This window comes from Pseudopipra pipra, chromosome 6 (assembly GCF_036250125.1).
Source record: "Pseudopipra pipra isolate bDixPip1 chromosome 6, bDixPip1.hap1, whole genome shotgun sequence".
Classification (NCBI taxonomy): domain Eukaryota; kingdom Metazoa; phylum Chordata; class Aves; order Passeriformes; family Pipridae; genus Pseudopipra; species Pseudopipra pipra.
In genome coordinates, this window is record NC_087554.1 from 59403661 (window position 1) to 59425808 (window position 22148).

The 22148-nt window shown below is 45.9% G+C and overlaps 1 protein-coding gene across 1 annotated transcript in view; it reads right to left on the reverse strand.

Moving 5' to 3' along the window:
- The window catches only part of PRKCH (protein kinase C eta), a 119320-nt gene that overhangs the window by 26891 nt on the left and 70281 nt on the right, over window positions 1-22148 (reverse strand). The window contains exon 10 of the mRNA XM_064659430.1: window positions 18778-18932. Within this exon, the coding sequence (XP_064515500.1) occupies window positions 18778-18932 (155 nt within the window). The remainder of the gene's footprint in view (window positions 1-18777; window positions 18933-22148) is intronic.

Consider the following 22148-nt stretch of genomic DNA (forward strand, 5'->3'; position numbering starts at 1 on the left):
CATCACCTAATCCCTGCCTGCTGGCACACAGAGCACAGACCTTTTAAAATGCTCTGCACCTGTGGGTTAGGATAAAGTTGAGATGGATTACGGACACCCAGCCTCCAAAGCAGGCTCCACCTCTCTTGCAACACAGGATGTTATAGACTGATGCAATAGGGATTCATGTCTGGGGTCAGAAACAACACCAGAACACACAGATGAACTTCTCTAAAAACTCTCATCACAGCACATGCCCAAGGGCCGCCTGAGGGCAAGGTCACAGGTGTGTGAATTTGTGCCAGACAGAGGGAGATCCTCACACCCACCTGCATCTGTGCTCTTCAGGATATCCAAAGGCACTCGGTGTCAGTCTTGCACACTCACAGGGATAAGTCTGAATAAGCTTTAAAATACAGTCCTGCCCTGCTGTTTGGGCTTCAGACTAAACTCAGAGTGGCAGTACTTATATCCAGAAGAGCTGTTATTACATTTTAATCTTAAAAGTCAAGCGGCTCTTCAAGCACAAGGACAAGTTTATGCAAGCAATCTGCCTGGGTTAAGGCAGCGCCGGGGGATTTTGGCAGAGATGGGCTGGAACCCAGTGCTGCCAGCTGCCCGTCTGCCTGACCCCTTCCTGCTGGCAGGGGCTCGCTGGAACCCAGTTCCCCAGACCACATCAGAACACCATCCCTGCCCTTGGGCACTCCCTGGGCCTGCTGCTCCAGAGACGAAGCAGCGCCCAAGGCACCGACTTCTCTTACAGCAAAGATGGCATGACCAGGGATCCAAGACCTCTCATGGTTTGAAGTGCCAGCCGTCCCACCTCCCCTCCCTCTGGGCACTTCAGAAAAGTGCCTGTGGAAGCGAACACAATTACTCAGAGGATTTCATTGCTGCTGAGATGAGCAGGCATGATTCATCCTCCAGTTAAAACAGAGTGGTAGGCTCAAGTATACAGGCATAACTAAAAAACTCTCGGCATACCACAACAGATAATCACAAAGCTTCCACCATGTTAGTGGATCTGAATCCAACTGGTACAGATCCAGTGGGACCTCACGGGTGTCTTGAGTCCCTCTGGGGTCAGGCACACTTATAAGCTTCCCCTTTATCACACACATGGCAGCTGTAGGAGAGCTAATGACAGTGTCCAAAGGCAGCTTTACAAGGACAAAAAGACACTCTTGTGAAATGGGGCAGCCACGAGCCAGAGCCATTACTGCTGAAACACAGACGCGCTGGAGATTGCCATGTTGGAGTAATCCCAAAGATGGCACAATTCCTATATATATATATATATATGTCCAAATTGGTGTATGTACTTTTTTTATATATATGCGTATATATAATCTATATATTTATCTGCTGCACTTTCATGTGGGACTCTAATCAGGAAAGAGGAGTTACACTTGAGGTATTTCCCTGAATCCCAGAGCAAATGTCCTCCTGTTTAGTGCAGGAAGGGGAGAGGTGGACAGAAAAAGGCCTCGTGTCCAGCTTTTGGTATGCACGCCACGCGTTCCCTCTCCAGATGAGCCGCCAGCCTAGTCCTATGATAGACTCCTCAGTCCCACTGGGCAGCAGCACTGGAATTTGCTGGCCCTGAAACATTACTTGCTGAGTTGCTCCCAACAGAGCTCCTATTTTACCCTTGCCAGAAAGAGAGGGAAAGAGAAAAAAAAAAAACAACACAACCACAATGCTTCTTTCTGTGCATCCCATTGCCTGCAGTCTTCAGAAGAGGAGTACAACAGACTTGAGACCCAAATGCACGAAACAAAATCAGGTGTGGGCTTATGACTGATGGTGCCAGGAGATGTTAAAAAGCATAAGCCTGTTGTGTCACTTAGACAAAAATAGACTAATGTTGACTCAAAGCCTGATACAGAAATTAAAATGAAATCAGGTTTGATCCCACAGCACAACACGGTCTCAACGCTGCAAGATGGAGTGAAAGAGTTATCCAAGATTAGCCATCACCAACTGCCCACAGCCCACCACAGAGCTGCTCGAAGGCCCAGTCCCATCTCCAAGCTGTCCTGGTAGGATCAGGGTTGGACTGTGCTGCTGTAAAGGCTCCTCCTTTCACCAGCACATAGTGGCAGGTCCCCATTTCACCACTGTGTGCCACTGAGCCTGCCCTGGGGGAATGAGGAGGCAGCCAACACTAAAGCAACTCTCCTGCTCTCACTGCTAATCTCACTGCTTCCATGACATCCACCCTCCCCACACTCCAGTCTTACTAGGAATATTTCACTCTCAGAAATATCAAAGAAAATAGAAATAAAAATAAAGATGGCCCTATCCATCAGGATGATGTGTGCAGACTGCCTCTGGTGACAGCTTGAGCAGCAGATCAACCTGGGCTGGTACTGGCAATGCCAGCAGGGCTCTTTGGGAAGGCCACTCCTGCACTGAACCTGTATGTCTTGTCAGGTAGACTTCCCCACATTCATCTGATATGGATAAGATTAACTTTACTCTGAGCCTGATCCTGAATCCAGGTAAATCAGTGGAAAAAAGTCCTGTCAAGTTAACTCAATTTTGAAATAGACTCTGAGAAAAAAAATTACTTAACCTTATTAAGGCTCTGAATTACAGATCCAGATTTATAAAGCTAAGGCTATAGGCACTAATCTCCTTTCTATAATGGAATAAACAAAGCTGAAGGCAGAAGTACTGTATTTTTAGACAGGATTTTTGAAAGCACCTTGCTTTAGCCTGTAGATTTCCACTGGCAAACTTACTACTAACTTTTGAAGGAGCATCTGTGCTGGCCCAGCGCAGATACTTTTGAAACTCTCACCATCTGCACTGAATTTTTATGTGCAGAGCAAAAGAACAGTCTCCGTGCTAGTGACACATTGTGGGCACAAAGCACACAGGCATCCCAGTACTGCACAGGAGGGGGTACTGCCTGGCTCCCCTTGGAACAAACTGACACCATCACTGATATCATTGACTCTTTTTTTCCTAAGACTCCAGGGAACCTGCAGGCAAACAAAGTGCTTTCCTAAATGCTCTGGTCTCCCTGCTTTTGGCCACAACCACCACTTAAATATCAGATAGAAGAGGTTTTTGTGGGAGCCTAGCAAATAGGTCATCATCCCAAGATTTAGTTTTTCATTTCATGTGGATTACTGTTGCTATTCACTCATTACAGGTGATTCACTCCAGGCTGTGTGAAGCCCAAGGACTGTGGATAAGCAGGGCAGAGCCAGGTGGAATTCCAGGCTGGGCATGTCGAGCTCTCTGCAGCTCCACTCCCACTCTGGAGGACTCCTCCCAAGCTGCCTGCATGCAGGAACCTGTGACACTGACCTTTGTGCCAGGCCAACAGGGACAGACTAGATCCCATGTGTCACCCCAAATGCCATAGCATCAAACAGACCCCAAACTGCCCATGAAAAATATCCTCATGTCACATCAGGCACTTAACCCACGAGTCTCACTGGTTCAGGCTCTCTCTTCAGCTGGCACAGGGAAACAGGTGCTTTCCCAAGGCACTTCAGCCCCTCTAAAATTTGACTGACCAGATCACAAGGCTATCAAAGTTCCCAAATTAGGTGCCTTAGGTGGTTGCCTGATTGCAAGCAAAACAGAAGTAACTTAGAGCAGAAGTCAAGTGATGCTCACCTGACATGGCTACCATGCACAAAGAGCTGCCAACTCCCTTGTTCCTGTTATATGTGAAACAAATGAATCAGAAAACGAAAATAAGCAGTCTCCACTGACTCTATCGAGAAAAAGGATAAAAATGGGACATGAACAAGGAAAGCCTGTCTTTACACTGCACAGCTCTTGAGATTTTAGCACATTGATATGTCAAGTCCCTGCATGAGAATCACTGCAACCCAACTCCAATCTCCTCAGTGCAGTGGGGCACTTTGGCCTCTGGAACATATGACCATGGAGAAGGATACCCAGGGGTGCTGTATGCCTGTATACCTGGGAATATTCCTCTAGGCATACTCAGATCTTACTGTTTTAGCTATGGAAGATCTGAAACTGTCCTCTCGCTTACACAGGCCTTGACTGTATGCTCGAGCGTCTTGATGATAAATCCCTTTTGTCAGGAAAAAGACACCACAATTCTCCACTGAAACTTATTTCTAGTCTAGGGGGACAAGAAACAGCAGGCAAAAATCTTGGTGCCCCTTGCTGAGGCATCACATCAGATCAAAACTCAGAAGTACAGAATTTCCGTCCAGACCTCCTATGTTTACACAAGCCAGAACTGCACAACAATACACATTTTTAATCACAATACAGAAGTTAGTCAACTCGAAGACAAGATGGTTTTCAAAAACCTCCTTGTCTGTGCTCACTAAAGGTACACCCAGGTGACGTCTAAAGCACACTGGTTTTTAGCTCATATCCTCATCAAGGTTTAGCACACTCCACCTACAAGGCCATATTTTTATTTTGTGGCAGGAAAGCAGTTCTTAATGTTATTGATGATTCCAGTGGGTTCAGTATTTCAAACTCATCTACACAGTCAAGTGCTGCTGCTCTCAGACTGGACTGCAGTTTTCAGATACTCTCCCATGAATAAATAATTGATTGAGTACTAATGGAAGCCCATGGAGGCTCAGGTAAAGCAGAATGACTCTGCCCCGAGAAAAAGGAATAAAGAGGGAATTATTTTAATATTAACATGCTAAAATGCATCACCCGCAAAAGACACATTAAAGGTAATGAACCCCTGGAACTGTTCTAGATGGATGTGCAGACAAGGAGCAATAAATGACCTGTGTCCTCTCTGCTCTTTGGGGACACCATTCACGTGTGGTTTACCTCTCCTTCATCTCTGTTCTCAGGCAGATCTCACAGTGCTTTACTTCACAAATGGTTCGCAAACTTCATGATTTTGCACAAGAAAAGATTTCATGGTACATGAAATGATCTCGTGGTTGTGAGAGCAGTGCTAGACCATTGACAGGAGAGCAACCACAACACGACATAGCAGCTGCTTTCACATCAAGATTACGTCCAAGGGCATTTGGAATCAGCTTTTAAACACACGGTTACTTTCACTTCCCACCTCACATTGTCCTTGTGGTGACTTGGGAAGCACCACAGTGATACAAATGCAAACCCATCTTGCTTCCTCTCCAGCCAATTCCTTCATTTTGTACTCTTGGTTTTCAATCCTTGATTTTCCATTGCATATGCCTGTGTCTCCACAGCCACCCCAGCTACCTGGAACTCAACCCTTGGGCATTTGGTTTGCTGCCCCCACCCCAAGCGCTTGTTGTCACTCCTGGCACCGCCAGCAACCATCACCATGGCTGGAATGACTCAAAAGAGAAAACACCCAGCAGGATGACAATGCTTATCAACAGCCTTTCATCCCTCCACAGCAACCAAAGTGGCTCTGCCCAGGCGTGGAGCGGGTGCAGCTGACACCCAGTGCAATGCTTGGATGCAGCAGGCTCTGCCCCAGCACTGATCCAAGCTTCAGGGATCAGGCAGGAACACTTTTCGCTGTGCATCCCCTGCATGAGCCTGCACGGCAGATTTCTTTGCCAAGTGTTTCTCCACCCCAGCTTTCCATCTCAAGGCACAGCGTTCCACAGCCCAACGGCCCCGGTGCCCACACGGCACCTTCATACCACAGAAGTCAGAGCTCCAGCACTGGTGACACACTACTCAAACACGCGGTGAACTGCTGTTAATCCCAGCAGCCGAGCAAGCAGAGCTCCCCTCTGTCCTCAGCTGCCCTTTTCTGGGCAGCTGCAGCTTTTCCTGGCACCTGACTAGCAACCCTGTGGCTTTTACCTCATGTGCATGAGCTAAAACATGGATTTGGGCTTAGAGCCTTCCTGCGTCCTGAAAGGGAAGTGCTCGGGTTTAGCACTGGCCAGCTGCTTAAGTGCCATCAGGGCTGCTTTTTAGAAGGCAAAGAGAGCAAGGTCCCTTTTTATGGTGATTTTAAGCTTTCTCTCAGAGCAGCATGGTCACACTGCTCTCCAACCTGAACCTGCCCTTTCATACCCTCTCCCATCCGAGCTTTCCAGGGCGGCGAGGGTGCTGCACGCCTGGCAGGCAGTGCCCTGCAAGGAGGTGCAGCAATGGAGGGGGAATCCAGTGCTTCCCCACATCCTACAAAAACCTCAGAGGCAAGAGGAAGGCCCTGTGTGCGGCACAGCTGCAGGCTTTGCCCTGGGCAGAGGACATCACTTCACGTTGCAACCAGTTACAGGAATCGAGACGTTTCCCAGGTGGTTCCAGCCAAGCTGCGTCACAGCCCTGTGTGGTGCCACCACAGGACTTCACAGAATCATAGAACAGAATCACAGAATGGTTTGGGTTGGAAGGGGCCATACAAATCACCTGGTTTCAACCTCCCAGCCATGGACAGAGATGGCACACACTAGATCAGGTTGCTCAGAGCTCCATCCAACCTGAACACCTAAACACTTCCAGGGATGGGGCATCCACAACTTCTCTGGGCAACCTGTTCAGAAGGCAGTTTCAGTGACTTTAGCTGGCCCATCTCCTCCCTACCACACACCCTGAATTTTGCCAGACCCCACTCACATCACTCAGTGCCCTGCTTTGCAGCGCTGTCCCTTTACACAGGCTGAGCCATTCCTAGGATAAAGTACCACTCAAATGAACAAGACTAGAAAAATCCTGCCCGCCTTCATGCGAGTCCCACATTGGCCTGTGTTGGTATAAACCACAGATTATTTCATGACTTTCTGGCACCTACAGTCAACATCATCAGCCAGCGAGTGGGACAGGTTGTACATGCATGAGAGCGAAACCACAGAAGGGTTAACCCTGCAGTGGGCTGGGAGAACACCCGAAGTACAGAGAGCTCTCAGAGTAGCCAGAGAGCCAGAGGCTGTGACTCACCAGGAGAGGCTGCACAAAAATAGGGCTTTCAGCAAGGCCCACAGGAATTTCTTTAGGGAGATTCTTCCCCCAGAGACAGGCGAGGGAACTCGCCTCACCTTTCCCATCAGGGAGCGGATCCGGTGACTGCCCTGCCAGGATAGGAATTCACTATTGTCCGGCTGGCTGTTTCCAGTCTGGCTAAAAATGGGATCACAGGAGACTAATTGCTTCACTGGAGGAAAAAAAAAGAACCAGTCTGGAGTGACGGAATTATTTTGTAGACTGTTGTTGTTTGGGTTTGTTTCCATCCTGGCTTAACGAGCATTAATGACTTCAAACCGGGGGAGGAAAGCCATTAGGGAGAACATGATCTACACAGATACCTCTGGCCCAGCACACACCTCTGTGCCAGCCAACCTCTACAGCCCTGATGGCAACAGCGCTGTGCCTCTGCCCATCCATCCCTCTCTCCTCCAGCCCTTCAGAATCGAGGAAGGTGGCTGAGAGCAAAGGGACAGGTTAAATTTTCCTTTTTAATCAGCCTGACTGGAAGTGCCAGCCTTCCTGCAGCTCAGATATTTGAGTGTATTAGCTATGCTTGGCAACATCTCCAGAAAAACTGCTGTCCCTTCTCAGTGGCAGGGAAACAAAGGGAAAACATCCCAAAAGAGCGGATGCTCCTGCAGAAAGCAGTGGAGCCCAAAGCCTGTGAAATAAAGTTTGTTTGTTTTAGTTGCAGTAGCCACACTCAATTTTCTGAGACTAATTCTGGTGTCTGGAGAGACAGAATGAAACCTAAAGCCAAGACACGTAACTAATGTTGAAATTCCTCCTTATATAACAGCACCTGGGACAGACACTCCCCTGGACAATGCTGCCCATGGCCCTGCCAACAGAGCCCAAGGAAAGCCTGGGAGCAAGTGAGTAGTGTCTGTGTTATAGCCATTGGATACAGGCACACTTACATACTCAGTGTGGGCTTTGGGGAAATCAGAACCTTTTGGGAATGGTGTGCCCACACCTATAAGTCACCTCTATAGAGGGACAGCTGTCTTCTAACTGCATCTCCCAGGGAACAGGAGAACAGCTTGATGTACCCCAAACTACAGCAAGGCCTCAAGGAAGACACAAGACTTGGAAATATCTGGAGCTTCCCTGGAGAAGAGGTGGAGAATTTCAGCATGAGTCTGGTTGTAAGAAAGTCAAGAGAAAGTAAGGAAGCCTCTCGGACAGTCAAATAGTGACTTCAATTAACCTGTCCTAGACATGACAGAACACGGAGATACCCGATACTCCATGACACATTTAACTCATGCAGAGGTAACAGCCAGGCCTCCAGAAACCATCATTTGACTTCCCCTCTCTTCCACGTGTCCCCATTCCAATATCAGCTTACTGGTTCATGGCAATATTTGGCATTTGCTGTCTTGCTTCCTGGCCAGTGAGGATTCAGAGATGCCACTAGCTGATGCTGAAAAGCAGCATCCAACAGCTCTGGAAGGAAATTCTCCTGACTGCTTGGGAAAACCATCAGTCCTAAAGGACCCCAAAGGCAGCTCTCAGTAGAGTCAATAAGGTGCAGTAAACAGGGCAGGCTGCAAGACAAATTCCCATTAATTTTATCACACAAAATACCTGTCTTTGCCCCTGGGGCTATCCCTGTCAGGGTAGCCACCCATTTGAGTGAGCAGGGCAATTTCAAAAGATCAAAACAGTGTAGAGGGATGTGGGAAACAGAGACTTTCCGCTCATGAATCCAACTTCAGCCCACTCATGCCACAGATGACTTGAGGCTTTAGGGGTTTGAAAGCAGGTCTCCCTTTGCTCTGGTTCCTTTCCAAAACATTATTTAGGCATTTTCTCTTAGTGTAAGGATAGGAAAAAAAAAATCATGATTTCAGGTCTGAGTTACACCAGTCTATCTTAAACCTACCACCACTCATCAGCCATCCCAAATCTGAACTCTTCAAAAGCAGCACAGAGGACACAGAGGACACCAAGAGCTGTCACCCTCCCGCAGGGGTTGGCCCTGGCCCCAAAGAGACCCCAGCAGGAGCAGGACAGGCAGGACCAGCTCTTGCTCCACGCTCTGTGCTGATGCAAGGGAAGAGCAGCCGGGCAGTGCCGCCTTCTGACCTTCGCAGTGGGTGGACTATCTCTTTGGGAGCTTGGCCAGCTGGCAAGAGTCAGAGGAGCTCCTTAGCTTTCTCATTTATCAAGGCTGGGCAGAGAAGCAAGGAGCAGGAGCCAGCTGCCAAGATTTTTGCTCCCTCTGTGCTCAACAGTGTCTGAAGGTAGAAATTCTGCCTGTAAAGCTGCTGTTAGGGCACCAAGTTTTGAACTAGTGACGTGAGGAACATTGGAATGGGGAGCTCCAGTTAGGAAGAATGGTTACAAAGGATAAAGAGAGAGAAAAAAATTTAGAGAAGGTGCAGGCAATGCAGAAAGCAACATTAAATTGATAAGATTGTGACAAAACCATAGATAAGCACATGATTCCTTAACCTACAGTTAAGAGAGACTGACAACAAGAAATACAAAGCACATGAACTCAGCTTTTAGGCACAACTCAACAAGGACATGGGACCTTGCTACATTTTCATATTCAGGTAAATGTCAAAAGGAATGTAACCAGATCCAGAGAAGGGAGGAGAAAACCCAAAGCTTGCTTGCTAAATGTCACACACCAGCTCATGAGTGCCACAGAGTCTGGACACCAAGAAGTGCTGCAGCCTCACTACAACAGCCCACACTGGCTTACTTGAAAACCCTTGAAGAGTTTGAAAGGATCACTTCCTACCATCCCTTTACAACACATGGAATAATTTCCCCCTGCTAACTTGCACAGTTAACCCTGCTTTTCCCCATTTACCCCTGCCCTGCCTCCTCCTCCAGCCCCTTTCCTTTTCCAACACAATAACCAAAGATGGCATGACCCACTCTGGCAAGGCACCAGGACACTGCTGCCTTCCCTGAAATGTAGATCAGAAATGCTTCAGATGTGAACATACACATCCTACTGGATAAATTTTCCATGGCAGTATGCCTGGATCAGGGATTTAGCTAGTAAATAACCTCTCCTACTTGGAAGCAATTTTCCTGATTCATGAGCACGTCTCTACTATGCTGCCGAGAGATTTGTGAAAGCAGCTCTGGATGTTAATAATATATTGTGCTTGTGAAACTTTAATTGATTCAGAAGAAATCAGCTCAGAGCCTGGAGGATCTCCGTGGTTTTGAATATATCACATTTGTACACGGTTGGGACTTGAAGGCTTGCTCCCATTCCCATTGTTGTCAGCTGGAATGACGCCACTACTTCAGTGGAATAATAACCAGGTAATACAAATCCAAGACTAAACTGTGCCTTTAGGCACGGCCTCATAAAAGGGGAGGTTCTCCATCCTATTCACAGCAAAGCTGCAATGACTCAGAGGGCAAGTGATGAGCAATGCTTTCCCCTTGCTCCACGGGAATAGCCTTCACATCCTGCATCCTGACCAACACCAGCAGCTAACAACAAGCCCCAGCACCAGCTCTGCTGGCACACAGAGGGCAGAAACAAAGCTGTGCCCACTGTCCTGCCCACAGTACCAGCGGCAGAAAAAAGGGAATTTTCTCCCACAGAAATTCTGAATTGTAAACCAGACAGTTACTGCCATGCCATACCATGCAGCACTGCCATGTAATAATTTAAATTTTATATTGTGTTATTATTTCTGGTTTATATCTATATTGTTACAGGCAGCTGATGGCTCTGAACTAGAAACTACAGACAAGGCGGTGCACCACTGATAGTAAAGGTTGCTGTGTGGCTTTACAAAATTCCTGTTTCCATAAAAGCAGAGTGTCTGCCTGCCCATTGGCACAAAGAATAAAACCTAAACATTGGTATTACTGACCAAGAACACATCAGGTGCCGATCTTGCTACAGCTAAAAGAGTAAGTTAAATTATCCCTGGATAGCTCCAGCAGTTGCTGCAGGCCAAGTATTTCAATAACACTGAATCTCTCACTGTCTCCCTTACACACACAGCAGCTTCACTCGCTGCAACATGTTGCGTTGCAAGAAATCCTCCATTTCAGCAAGTCAGAGGGAGCAGATGCAACAGCATTTTGTTGGCATAACGTTTTAAAAAGTTGTACAAAACATTTATTAAAGTTGACAGAGAGACCTTTTCCTCAGCTATATATATCAGCCTCTCTAATGCTAACCCAAGGCTCATATTCTCTGACATTAATACTAAAAGCTTTCTCGGTTCGAGATGGGTACAGAGATCAATAAAATTACTGGATTAATGCTGGGCAATTTTGGAGATCTTAGAGCAAATGTTTTCAAAATTCATAAAATCATAGACCTGAATGTCCTTGATATTAGGGAATATGTTAAAAGTCAGATGAACAGTTCTGGCTGAAAACATAGCAACAATATTTAGGGGCAATTTTTAAAAATACACTTTACATAAGATCTTCAAATTTATTTAAATTTTTGGTTTTTTCTCCTTCTCATGACTTCTATGCCTTTAAAGTAGAATGAAGAGGGTGGGAAAGGCAGAAAACCAATATTTTTGCAGAAATGTTTTTAGTTTCAGAAGTCCTAATCTAAATATTTGCAGGTGCTCTGGGACTTAAAGATTGAGCCTAAACCTGGTCTCCAAATCTCCTTTCTTTAAGAACTTGTCTGTAATCATTAGATATAGCTATTTCTTAATTGCATCTGCCTGCTTTTTAATTGTGAAATGCCTTCGTAATGATGTATTAGTCACAAAAAGAATGTCAGAACACAAATCACAGGTAATCACTTATCCCCCTGCACAGAGGAGCAGTGCTGTTTATTTCTATTGCACCAGTACCAGAATTCCTGACTAACACTGACCTCTCATTGCAAACGTTTGGTAAATGAGAGTCTGTGCCTGTAAGAGTTCACAAGTTATTACATGCAAATGTAAGAGCTACAGCAAAGGAGAAGAGTGAAAGTATGAGAGGTTTGCATTTAGGTAAGGGTTCTCCAGCCTTGGGGCCGGGGTATGAACCAGACAAACTCTTGAGGCCCCTTCGAGCTCTGTTTTTTAATGATTTATACAAACTCATTATGTGCAGGGTTTGCAGGTTTCCAATCAATCCCTTTAAATAACCATAAAGGAAAAGTAGACACTAGCAGAGCCAACAACTTCTGTAGGCTATTCAGTAGTCCTTAGTCATGTGGAAAGTTCCATCAAAGTTCACAGACGATATACAGTGGAGTCAATGGGGCACAGAGATCTGATGTGTGGATCTCAAAACAGGACTGCTCTTCGTAAGCATAACTGTAAATCAGGACTAAACTGTCCTGCACACTGACTGATTAAACATGACATCGAAACGTGAGAGGCTGGGCTTTTTTTCTCTGCACTTTCCATTTGATCAAGTACAGAGAAACAACCCTTTAAGCACTGCATGCCAGAGGCTGTAAAAGAGCCCATCTCACAAGCGTGCAACAACCACATCTGAGTGGAAAACTATGTGGAAGATGTAGTGTCTAGAAGCACAAATCAGTCTACACGAGCTGTTGACTGTCAGATAAGATAGCCACAGACATCACTACACTCCTGACCCTCAGAGACATCCCTTTATATTTTCTAAAGCTGAATGAAGTGTTTCCAGAGACTCGGGCATGAAAATTCCTCTTCTACAATAAGCAGTTGCTGTAGGAACATGGCTGCTGATATGTTATTCTGTGCCAGCTTGCAGCTTTTAGCTGATTTGCTTCACTCATTCACCATATAATCAGCTTATATTTCATTCTTTCTGCTGTTCTCATAACACAGCATCATCCTTCATTTTGTTCTCCTTACATATATCTACTCTGGTCTTCAGGGCTCCAGTTCTGCAAAGCACTGGAGTTCTAGGAGCTCTCAGAGCAATAGGGACCAGATCCCACAGCAGAGGTTATGGTGCTCCACAGAGGGGACTCATGCCTCTTTTGGCACTGGTTGAGCTCTTTCCCACCCTTTCCTCTCAGATGCAAACAACATGACTCTCCATACACAGAAGAATCGGTGGGGAAGAGGGAGGCATAAAAATCCATCAAATCACCAAAGAGTACCTACAGAGGCATCTGCTGCAGCACATTCAAGCAAAAACTTTCACTGAATCATGATATGGTTTGGGTTGGAAGGGACCTCAGAGCTCATCTAATTCCAAGCCCCCTGCCCTGGGCAGGGACACCTTCCACTAGACCAGCTTGCTCCAAGCCCCGTCCAACCTGGCCTTGAACACTTCCAGGGATGGAGCAGCCACAGCTTGTCTGAGCAACCTGTTCCAGTGCCTCAGCACTCTCACATTAAAGAATTTTTTTCTAATATCTAATCTAAATCTACCCTCCTTCAGCTTAAGGCCATTTCCCCTTGTCCTTCACTGCATACTCTTGTAAAAAGTCTCTTTCCAGCCTTGTTTAGGCCTTGTTTAGGTATTAGAAGGCTGCTATAAGGTCTCCAGGCTGCTACAAGGTCTCTCTCTTTCAGAAAAGCTTAAAAACACCTCATTGAACAAAAGATTTATCTTTGTTTGCCAAGAAAACAAAGCTATGCACAGCACCTAAGCAAACCATCGATAATCCCTGGGACAGCCCCTGCCCTGGCAGCCAGTTTGCCCCACAGAGCATTGCTGGTATCAGTCACAGATCCAGTTCAACTGCTAATTTATCTCCCTGGGGAAAGCCCCTTGACTCCAGGGGAAATAAGATCTGGCTCCAGATGTGAAAAAGGGCATGGGATGAGAATAAACAAAATCACCAGTTGCCAAAAAGAAAAACAACCAAAAAACAACAGAGAGCAAACATGAGGAATCCCATGTCTACACTGCCTTGACCCATGGAAAAAGCAAACAGGACACTAATAAAAGTTGCTCTGTTAACAGTGGCTGTACGTAATTAGGAAAGACATTCAGCTTCTGTTTTCAGCACGTAATTTTTAATTGATTTTGCTGAAAGAAATCTTAGTGTTGTTACAGTTAATAGGAGTCTTTCCAGCAAAACTGGTCTCCATAAAAGGCTTATGTAAAGCTTCCTTTAAGTGTCACAGGTTTGAACTGGCAGGGAATTAACCTGTTGCAAAAAGCCTATTTCCTATAAAAGCCAAGAGTCATGAGACACACAGCTGCAGACCTAATGGGTCACCTCCACTACAGAAAGGTGATGATTTTAGAGACCTGGCCAGTACCCAGCAGTCTTTCCAGATCCCAGGAGAGACAGAGTGTTCCCCTCTCCTAAGAACACCACACACATAGATGCTTTCAGGTAACACACAGAAAACACTTCCTGTTAATATGCCTATCTTATTTTCCCCAAGAGCTAGTGTTCAGCCCCAAGGCCAGACCATGGTCTCATCTGGATAATTGTATAATTATCTTTTGCCTTCCAAAGGGACCACGCATGCCAATAAACACCATCAAGTCACAGGACCTACTTAATGGTGGCTGGTGCCACATCAGAGCACAGGGACTCCGTGCGCACCATCCCACATCCAAAGGTGTGATGGAGCACAAGCAGACCCCAAACATCTCTAGATGTGTGGGTTGCATTAGAAACTTCAATACAGACACAAAGGCAGAGAAATGAGCTAACCAGCATGAGCCCTCAGGATAAAAACAAGGTTCTTCAGCCAGCCAATAACCAGTCCTTCACTCAGACTCTCCAGCCCAGCCTTTTAGCTCCTCTGGCTCCTGGTCAGCTACATTACCTGCATGCTACACTCTCTATAGCCTTAAGGATGTATCTGACACTGTGCCGTGCCAAATGGTGAGCTGGGGCACCTGAGTGTCTCGACCATCCAACTCCATATCTCAGGCTGGTAAAACCAGCATTCAAATGCAGGCTGCAAAAGTGATACTGCCTCTGCTTCCAGCTCTAGTTCAGGTATGTCACTATGTACTGCATCCTGTAATCCCTCTGCAGGTAGTGAAGATGTGTTCTGAAAAGTGACTGAGAGACACATTTTCAGAGAGAGAGAAAGAAGGCTTGTCAGAAAAGTTAAGGCTGTGCCACTAGGTTGGGCTGACTGCTCTATGTTGCCTGTAGAAAGGTCATTATCGTACTCTAAGCCCCTAAGCCCCCTCCTCCAAAAAAATCCAGCCCCACAACAACTAAGTTTAAGGAAACATTTGCAATTGCCCTCAGCATGCAGGTATGGTGCCTCTATTGAGGGACACCATATAGGAGACCTTGCTAAGTGGACCCATCCATTAGCAAAGCTGTACATCAGCCTGTGCAAGAGGTCTGAATTTGAGGGCAGCAGGGCAGAACAACCATTCTTACAGTAACACTACACGGAAGGAGCTACTGCTTTTAAAATAAACCCTTAAAATCATTCACTGTGAGTGGACTAGATCACTTGCACTGAGTAAGCCACTGTGCAACCTAATTCTGCTCAGATACACTGCTTTGTTTTGTTTCTGGCATGCACAGAAGCCAAAATATGCTTTCCCTACCCTGGGAACTGCTGAACCGGAAAATGAAAGTCTGGAAGAGCTGACTCAAGAAAAATAGCACATACAATCTTTAGATAAAAATGACAAACCAACCTACTTGCAATGGAGCCCAGCAAACTATTTTCCTTTAGAAGTAAGCTTAAAGAAAGCAGCAGTGCTCAAACATTGCCCTGTGAGCAAAGATTTTATTTACAACAGCCTCGATTATCACCTAACTTTTTCCTGGCAACATCCAGCACGAGCTGATCCCAAATATGTCCTTGTCCTACTCCTCTGTGGTTAGGTGTGTACAATACACTGCGCTGCAACATGTAAAAAGCTTGTTTTCATGTCTGGATGCATTCCCCTGTATGATGGGATAAGTGACTGTATGTGCTGATTTTTTTTTTTTTTTCAGGAAGCAACTATAAATAGGTCCTGCTAAGTTGGCAGCTAAACCTTATCTTAGGGCAAGACAAAGATCTTTCCTTGATAAGGCCAGAAAGCCACCTCTCCTTTGCAGAGTTGCAAATGAAGAAAAGAAATAAAGGTCTGTGAAAGTGAAAGCTCACTTTTAAAAAAACCTAATACATATGTGTGTGTTTACAGGACTTCTATTCTGGCCATGGCTTAGTAACAAAAAGGAGTTTCCTCAAAGTGAGGAGCAAACTCACTTAAAATTTCAGTTGAATCATGAAAACCACCCTATGAGAAGAGGTCCAATCCAGCAGTAAGCCCAGTTTTAACATTAAAAATCACATATAAACAAAATATACTATCTATCTCAAGAACCTCATTGTCATGGACCCACAGGAGCATTTGCAGAAGTACTGCACTAGAGCTATTTCAAACCGCGTATGTGCGGCTGAAAGAGGAATCAACAAACACTTGATTTTAGCAGCTACCACCATTGTCACACCAGGCCACAGTGACACATTTCAGCTACTTCTTGATGAACTTCCCAGTGCTGGCTTTCAAGCCTCTATGGCATTTGAATGGAGAGGAGGCCCTGCTTTTGGCAGCACTTGGGGCAAAAGCAACTTGACTTACCGGGAGAACGCTCATTGCACTAGTGAATGCAGATGCTCTCCTGAACTGCTTAATCTCGAAGGGGCAAGGAGAAATACAGTATTATTAAGTTTAGTCCAGAAGAAAACCAAATGACCCAGGGTATTCTAGGTCAGCAACTCTCTTCCTCCGCTGACCCTGGGAATCCAGAAAGAAGAGACACCTTGAATAACTTGTGGCAAAATGCTTTCTGGTCAGACTATTCCTGCTGTCTCTCCCTGCTGTTCCCAGCACTCACATTCTGACCATAAAATCTCAAACCTCTGTTACACAAGTGCAGTGATTCCCTCCTGAGTTACCCCTTCCATACTGCAGACTCCCTTCTAGAGTCCAGTGTTCGCGACCTGACAGAAGCAACGTCAGATCAGTACAACCACAGCCAGCAGCTCTCTTCTCTTAAATCTTCCAGAACCCCGTCTAATTTTAAGAAACCAAGTCATCCCCCTGCAAATCTGCCCCATGCAGCTGAAGCTACCTGACTCCACAGCTTAACCAGTTTCTCAACAAGATCAAAGTCTGTGCAGTTGTTCAAGGAGCTTTTCAATTACTCCTCCAGTTTCTATCATGAATTATGGCAGCACTTGAAGAGTGCCAAAATCCAGAGGGATCGGTTACTCCTGCCCTGTGACAGGCAGCAGGCTGGGGGGGACAGGATAAGCTGTAAGCACAGTAGCATTACATTATGCACAGATACAGTTTTGCTGCTGAATGATTGACAATAACTACTGGATGTCACTATTTTAAGGATAATGTCATTTGTGTAATTATCTGGCAGGGTTTCTCTTCAGCAACTGGTATTATTCACAAGGGAAGAATTACACTGAAATCCAGCTGTAGAGTAAGTAGATTTGCTATTCTATGCAGACAATCACTGTGCTTTAGGAGCTTGATACATATGGTATCTATCACTAGTCATTTTCATGCTCTCGGGGCCCGGTGAGCATTGAAATGACACTCCTTCTCTATTTCACTGTGCCATGTATATCATATGATTTCATACTTAAAAATATTTTAATATTCTCTGTCCTCACCTGACCATCTGTTTCTTGCTTGGAGCTAGGAAGAGACAAGAGAAGCTGTTTTTACTTAACTGATCCTATCATCTCACCGTCAAACAGGAAAGTGCCCCCCACAGAGCCCCCAGCCCTTTGGCCACTTTAGCCCTCAGCTATTCTGGTTTTAGTGAGTTCAAACCTGGGTTTATCTGTCACAGGAGGATGCACTAATGTCTAGGTTAAACTGTGTAAAGTCCCAAACCAAACAACACTTGGCCCAACCCACAGTCTGAAATGGTACCAAACAGAGCCTGACTGGGATTGGAACCGGTCCCATCCTGAACCCAGCTCCGGGTCCCAGCTGTACAACTGTAACCATGCAGCAAAAAAGAGAGGCTTGACATTATTCTTTGCAGTGCTGGCATGCCACAAGTGGGACTGAGCAGGGCTACAGCAGACCATACTCAAATATGCATGCTTTGCTACTGGATTCCAGGTAACAGCATTCCAAAGAAAACAACTGTCTGTTCCTCCTCTCCAGTGCTCTGGGCAGGAGGATGCCAAAGATGTCCTGCAAAGCACGGCAGAAAGAAACTGTTCTGTACAACCAGACTGTCTCAGTGCAGACATCTCCCTGTTCCATCTGCCCTGTTCCACCCCAGAAGAGGCCTTGCTCTCTCTGCCTCTGGGGCACATGGGAAGACGCTGGTCAAATGGTCACCCTGGCCAGGGAGGGCTCTGCTCAGCAGACTGGCTCTGATCCATGCTGGCTGCTCTATGCCTTTATGCTTGAGCTCACAGGGGAGCACTAGAGCAGTACAGAAAGGAAAAAATATAACGAAACTGCCCCCCTGAGTACAGAACAATGACAAATAACAAAAGAAAGCTATCTGTGGGAAATAGCTTCCTGAGAACAGCCTTGAGACCCGGAGTGGAGGCTGATGCAGGGAGGCAACAATGCTCCGATGCTGCTGCAAACACAAAGGTGCCAGACATCGACAGGAAGGAAAAACTCCTGCAGCAGGATCATGGCAGGAATGAGAAGACTTTTAGTGGCTGAGTGGCACTGGATAGATACGTCAAACACATAGGGTTTAAACACAGGTCTGTAGCTGCTATAGGGAAACAGAGGCTTTGGTGTAATCAGCACACCCCAGCCTTTTAGATAGCATGGCACACACTGGCAAAAGCAACAGATGCTTATGTTAACCTCCCAGAAAATCTAGGAAGGTTTAATCTAATGCCTGCCCAGAAATTTCACTTCTTCCTGGAAAGTGGTGCACCTTGGCCAACAATGCAGGGGGGATGTGGAGGTACTGTTACCCCAGCTGACAACTTGTTCCTGGTGGATAGCAAGTGACAGTTTATTCAAGTAGGAAACTCCAGCTATCACCTCAGCCACGGGGTTCAGACAAAGAGAAGGAACGAATGCAGAGCTCACCGATAAATGATGCCTCTTTCATGGAGAAACATAAGGGCTGAAATAATTTCTGCAGCATAGAACCGGGCCCGATCTTCATCGAAGCGACGCGACTTCTGAATGTGGAACATCAAGTCCCCGCCATTTACGAACTCCATCACAAAGAACAGGCGATCCTTCACACAGGCAAACACAACAAACATGAACAGCATTAATCACATCCTTGGTTGGGCCTAGAAAACTCTTTAAGTAAAACTATTATCTCCCAAATAAAAACGGATTAAGTACTCATGAGACAGTGTACGGGGGGAAATGCTGATGCTTTTTCAGGAAAAATCAAGTCAATACCAGGAGGATCTGTTAGTACCTCTTTGCCCTGCACTCCTCCCAAAAGTTTTGCCCCCAGTCATGAAATGAATTCCCATTCACATGTGGATTGGGCATATCAGTAGGTGCATGCTCATCGCTAATCAGCTCCTGTTGGATTTTCCCTGAACTATCCTTCGCCTGAAACAGCAAGGAATGATACTCCATCAGCATTCTCTAACCCCAGTGACACATGACAAATCTGTAAAAGGTCACTCACTCCCTAGTAAACACCTCAGATCTCTGGGGAAAGATGTTCCATAATACAATGTGTATAACCAGATTGTTCACAGACTGCAGCTTTGCCATGACAGCACAACATTGTCTCGAGGATATCCCACCATTATTTCTGAAGCATGTATGTTGTTTTCCAGGATGGGATTTCCTGCCATACACTTGCATGGCAGCTGCTTTTCAGGCCCTCAGATTCCAGCTTTCCTCTGATTAACCTGCAGAGACCTCTGGGCGACGGAGGAACTGATAAGGACGAAGTATAAATCAAAGCTTCTGCTGAGCAGAAAAGCAACCCATTTGATAACGTTCAGTTCGTTAACCACAGCTGCTGGTCTCTGAGGTTTCTTTTTTGGCTTTGTTCTGGGTTTTGCAAAAGCCTACACATAGGCAGGCTCACTTGCTTGAGCTGCATGCTTAACAGTGAGTAGGGGGTCAGTATGTGCAAAAGGGGTGCTTGTTTGATTGTGAGAGGAAGGACACACAGAGATCTGTCCCAAAACTAAACCCTAGAATTGCTGCAGTCTGGTTCAAAAATTTCTCTTAATAATTGTTTCAGAACCTTCAGTATTTATTGTTTCAGTTTTACTCTGAGTATCAGGAACAAGCAAATTGGAAAACAGGCATACAATTCAATCTAGACCAGTCAGGCTTTTACCAGTAATATTTGCCCTTCTTTCCCCACAAGCCCCTTCCCAGGTCTGATGTTAATCATCTACAAGCTACTTTTAAACCTTCTCTAAGTTTAAGAGGATAAGCATTGTCGTGCTCCACTTTCTGGCAGCCAGCCAGCTTGAAATGACTACTGGTATTAACATCTTGAGACGCACACAGCAGAAGAAAAGCAACCAGAAATCCTCTCATTCCTCAATGGACACAAGCAGGAAAGCAAATGGCTTGCGACAGATGAGGACAGCTTGTTTCTCAACGCCATCCTGGGCTCTGCCCAACAGTCCCTTCTGGGCTCCTTCCAGAAGATAAAGATCATTAAATCATGGAATCATTTGGGTTGGAAAAGACCTATAAAGATCATCAACTAACCACTAACCCAACACTGGCAAGCCCACCACTAAACCATGTCGCTAAGTGCCACATCTACACAACTTTTAAATACCTCCAGGGATGGAGACATTTAAAAGACTTCCCCAGGCAGCCTGTTCCAGGCACTTGAGCACCCTTTCAGTGAAGAAATTGTTCCCAATATGAAACCTAAACCTCCCACAGTGCAAGTTCAGGCCACTTCCTCTCAGCCTTCTGCTTTTTACCTGGAAGAAGACACCCACCACCACATGGCTAAAGCCCCCAAAAGGTAGTGGTAGAGAAAGAGAAGGTCCCCCCATGAGCCTCTTTTTCTCCAGGCTAAACAACCCCAGCTGCTCCTCATCAGACTCCCCAGCTCTGTTGCCCTTCTCTGGACACACTGCAGCACCTCAATGTCTTTCTTGCAGTGAGGGGCCCAAAATTAAACACAGAATTTGCAGTGCAGCCTCACCACTGTTCCCAGCAATCTCACAGCAATACTGTGTGCAGCACCAAGGCCATGTGTTAAATGCTATCTCCAGTCTATATAAACAACAACACTTCATTGTTCACTCTGCCTTTATTAGAGGGCACTGAAAAACACCCAAGCGGACTCATCTACGGCAGCAGTTTGAGCCAGAGCAGCATGAACTGTGCAAACCCACCAGCAGCCTTGGCTCTTCAGTCCTTATCAGATCTCTAATGCCACATCTTCACTGCAGCTGGTTCAACTCAGTCTGGTTGTGCTGTGCCTACCTGTTTGGCAGCCCTTCCTCCAGCTGCAGCACCGGTATTGCCTCTGCCTTGCCATTCAGGCCAACTTTTACATCTCCTCGCTATTCTTCCCCGCCTCCTTCCTTGCTGATCTCTCCACATGACACATGCTTATCCAGCCCAGCTTGTCCAGGCATCTCCTCAAGCCTGTACTTTAAAAAGAAATCCCTCCTGCCAGATCCCCAACAGGAAGTAATTTAATTTACCAGCAGCCTGACGAGGGATGGTGTGTGTGTGTATTTATGTAAGTAATACATATGCTTGTATAAACATGCATATAGTTAGGTGAACACACATGGATTTTCTACTCTTTCCTTAAAGGGGAGCTTCAGGGAAACAAAGTTAACTCTTCCTATCTTAAAACATACATGTCTTGCTTCTCCAGTGCAGGCAAAACCCCATGGCCCACCTCAGACTCCTGGTTGTACTCCTCTCTACCGTGATGCTTGAAGGAAGATACCACTTCTTTCTCAAATGTTGAGGTGAGCACTGAAACAGTTTTAAAATTCACATCACTGCTGTCACGGAATTAGCAGCTTTTTGCTAAAAACTTCTCTTGCTTCAGACTAACTGCACACCTGAGCAAGTATCACTGCATGTGTTATACAGTCACCTGCACCCACGGGTTCATTTCACAGGTCAAGCACAAATATAGAACTTTGGGCTACTCTATTTAATTATTTGTTTGTTTTTTTTGTTTATTTTAAAGAGTTCAGCTAGTCTTCTGCCCAGTTTTCTAACACAAGTCCCATGGGGCTGCTGAAGAAAAGAGTAGGATGGGTATCACAACTGGTTTATAATGCAGCATTTGTGCATTGGCCTGCTACATGCCTGGCAACAAGCACTAGGAAAATCAGCACTAATGGCCATCCTTTGGGGAACAACATCTAAAAGCCAGGCAAGGCCTCCCATTTTTACTCTTAAGCAAGACCATCAGCTTGCCAAACCGCGAAGACCAACCACTCTTTTGGGAATCACTGAAAAGTAAAATAAACAGGTGG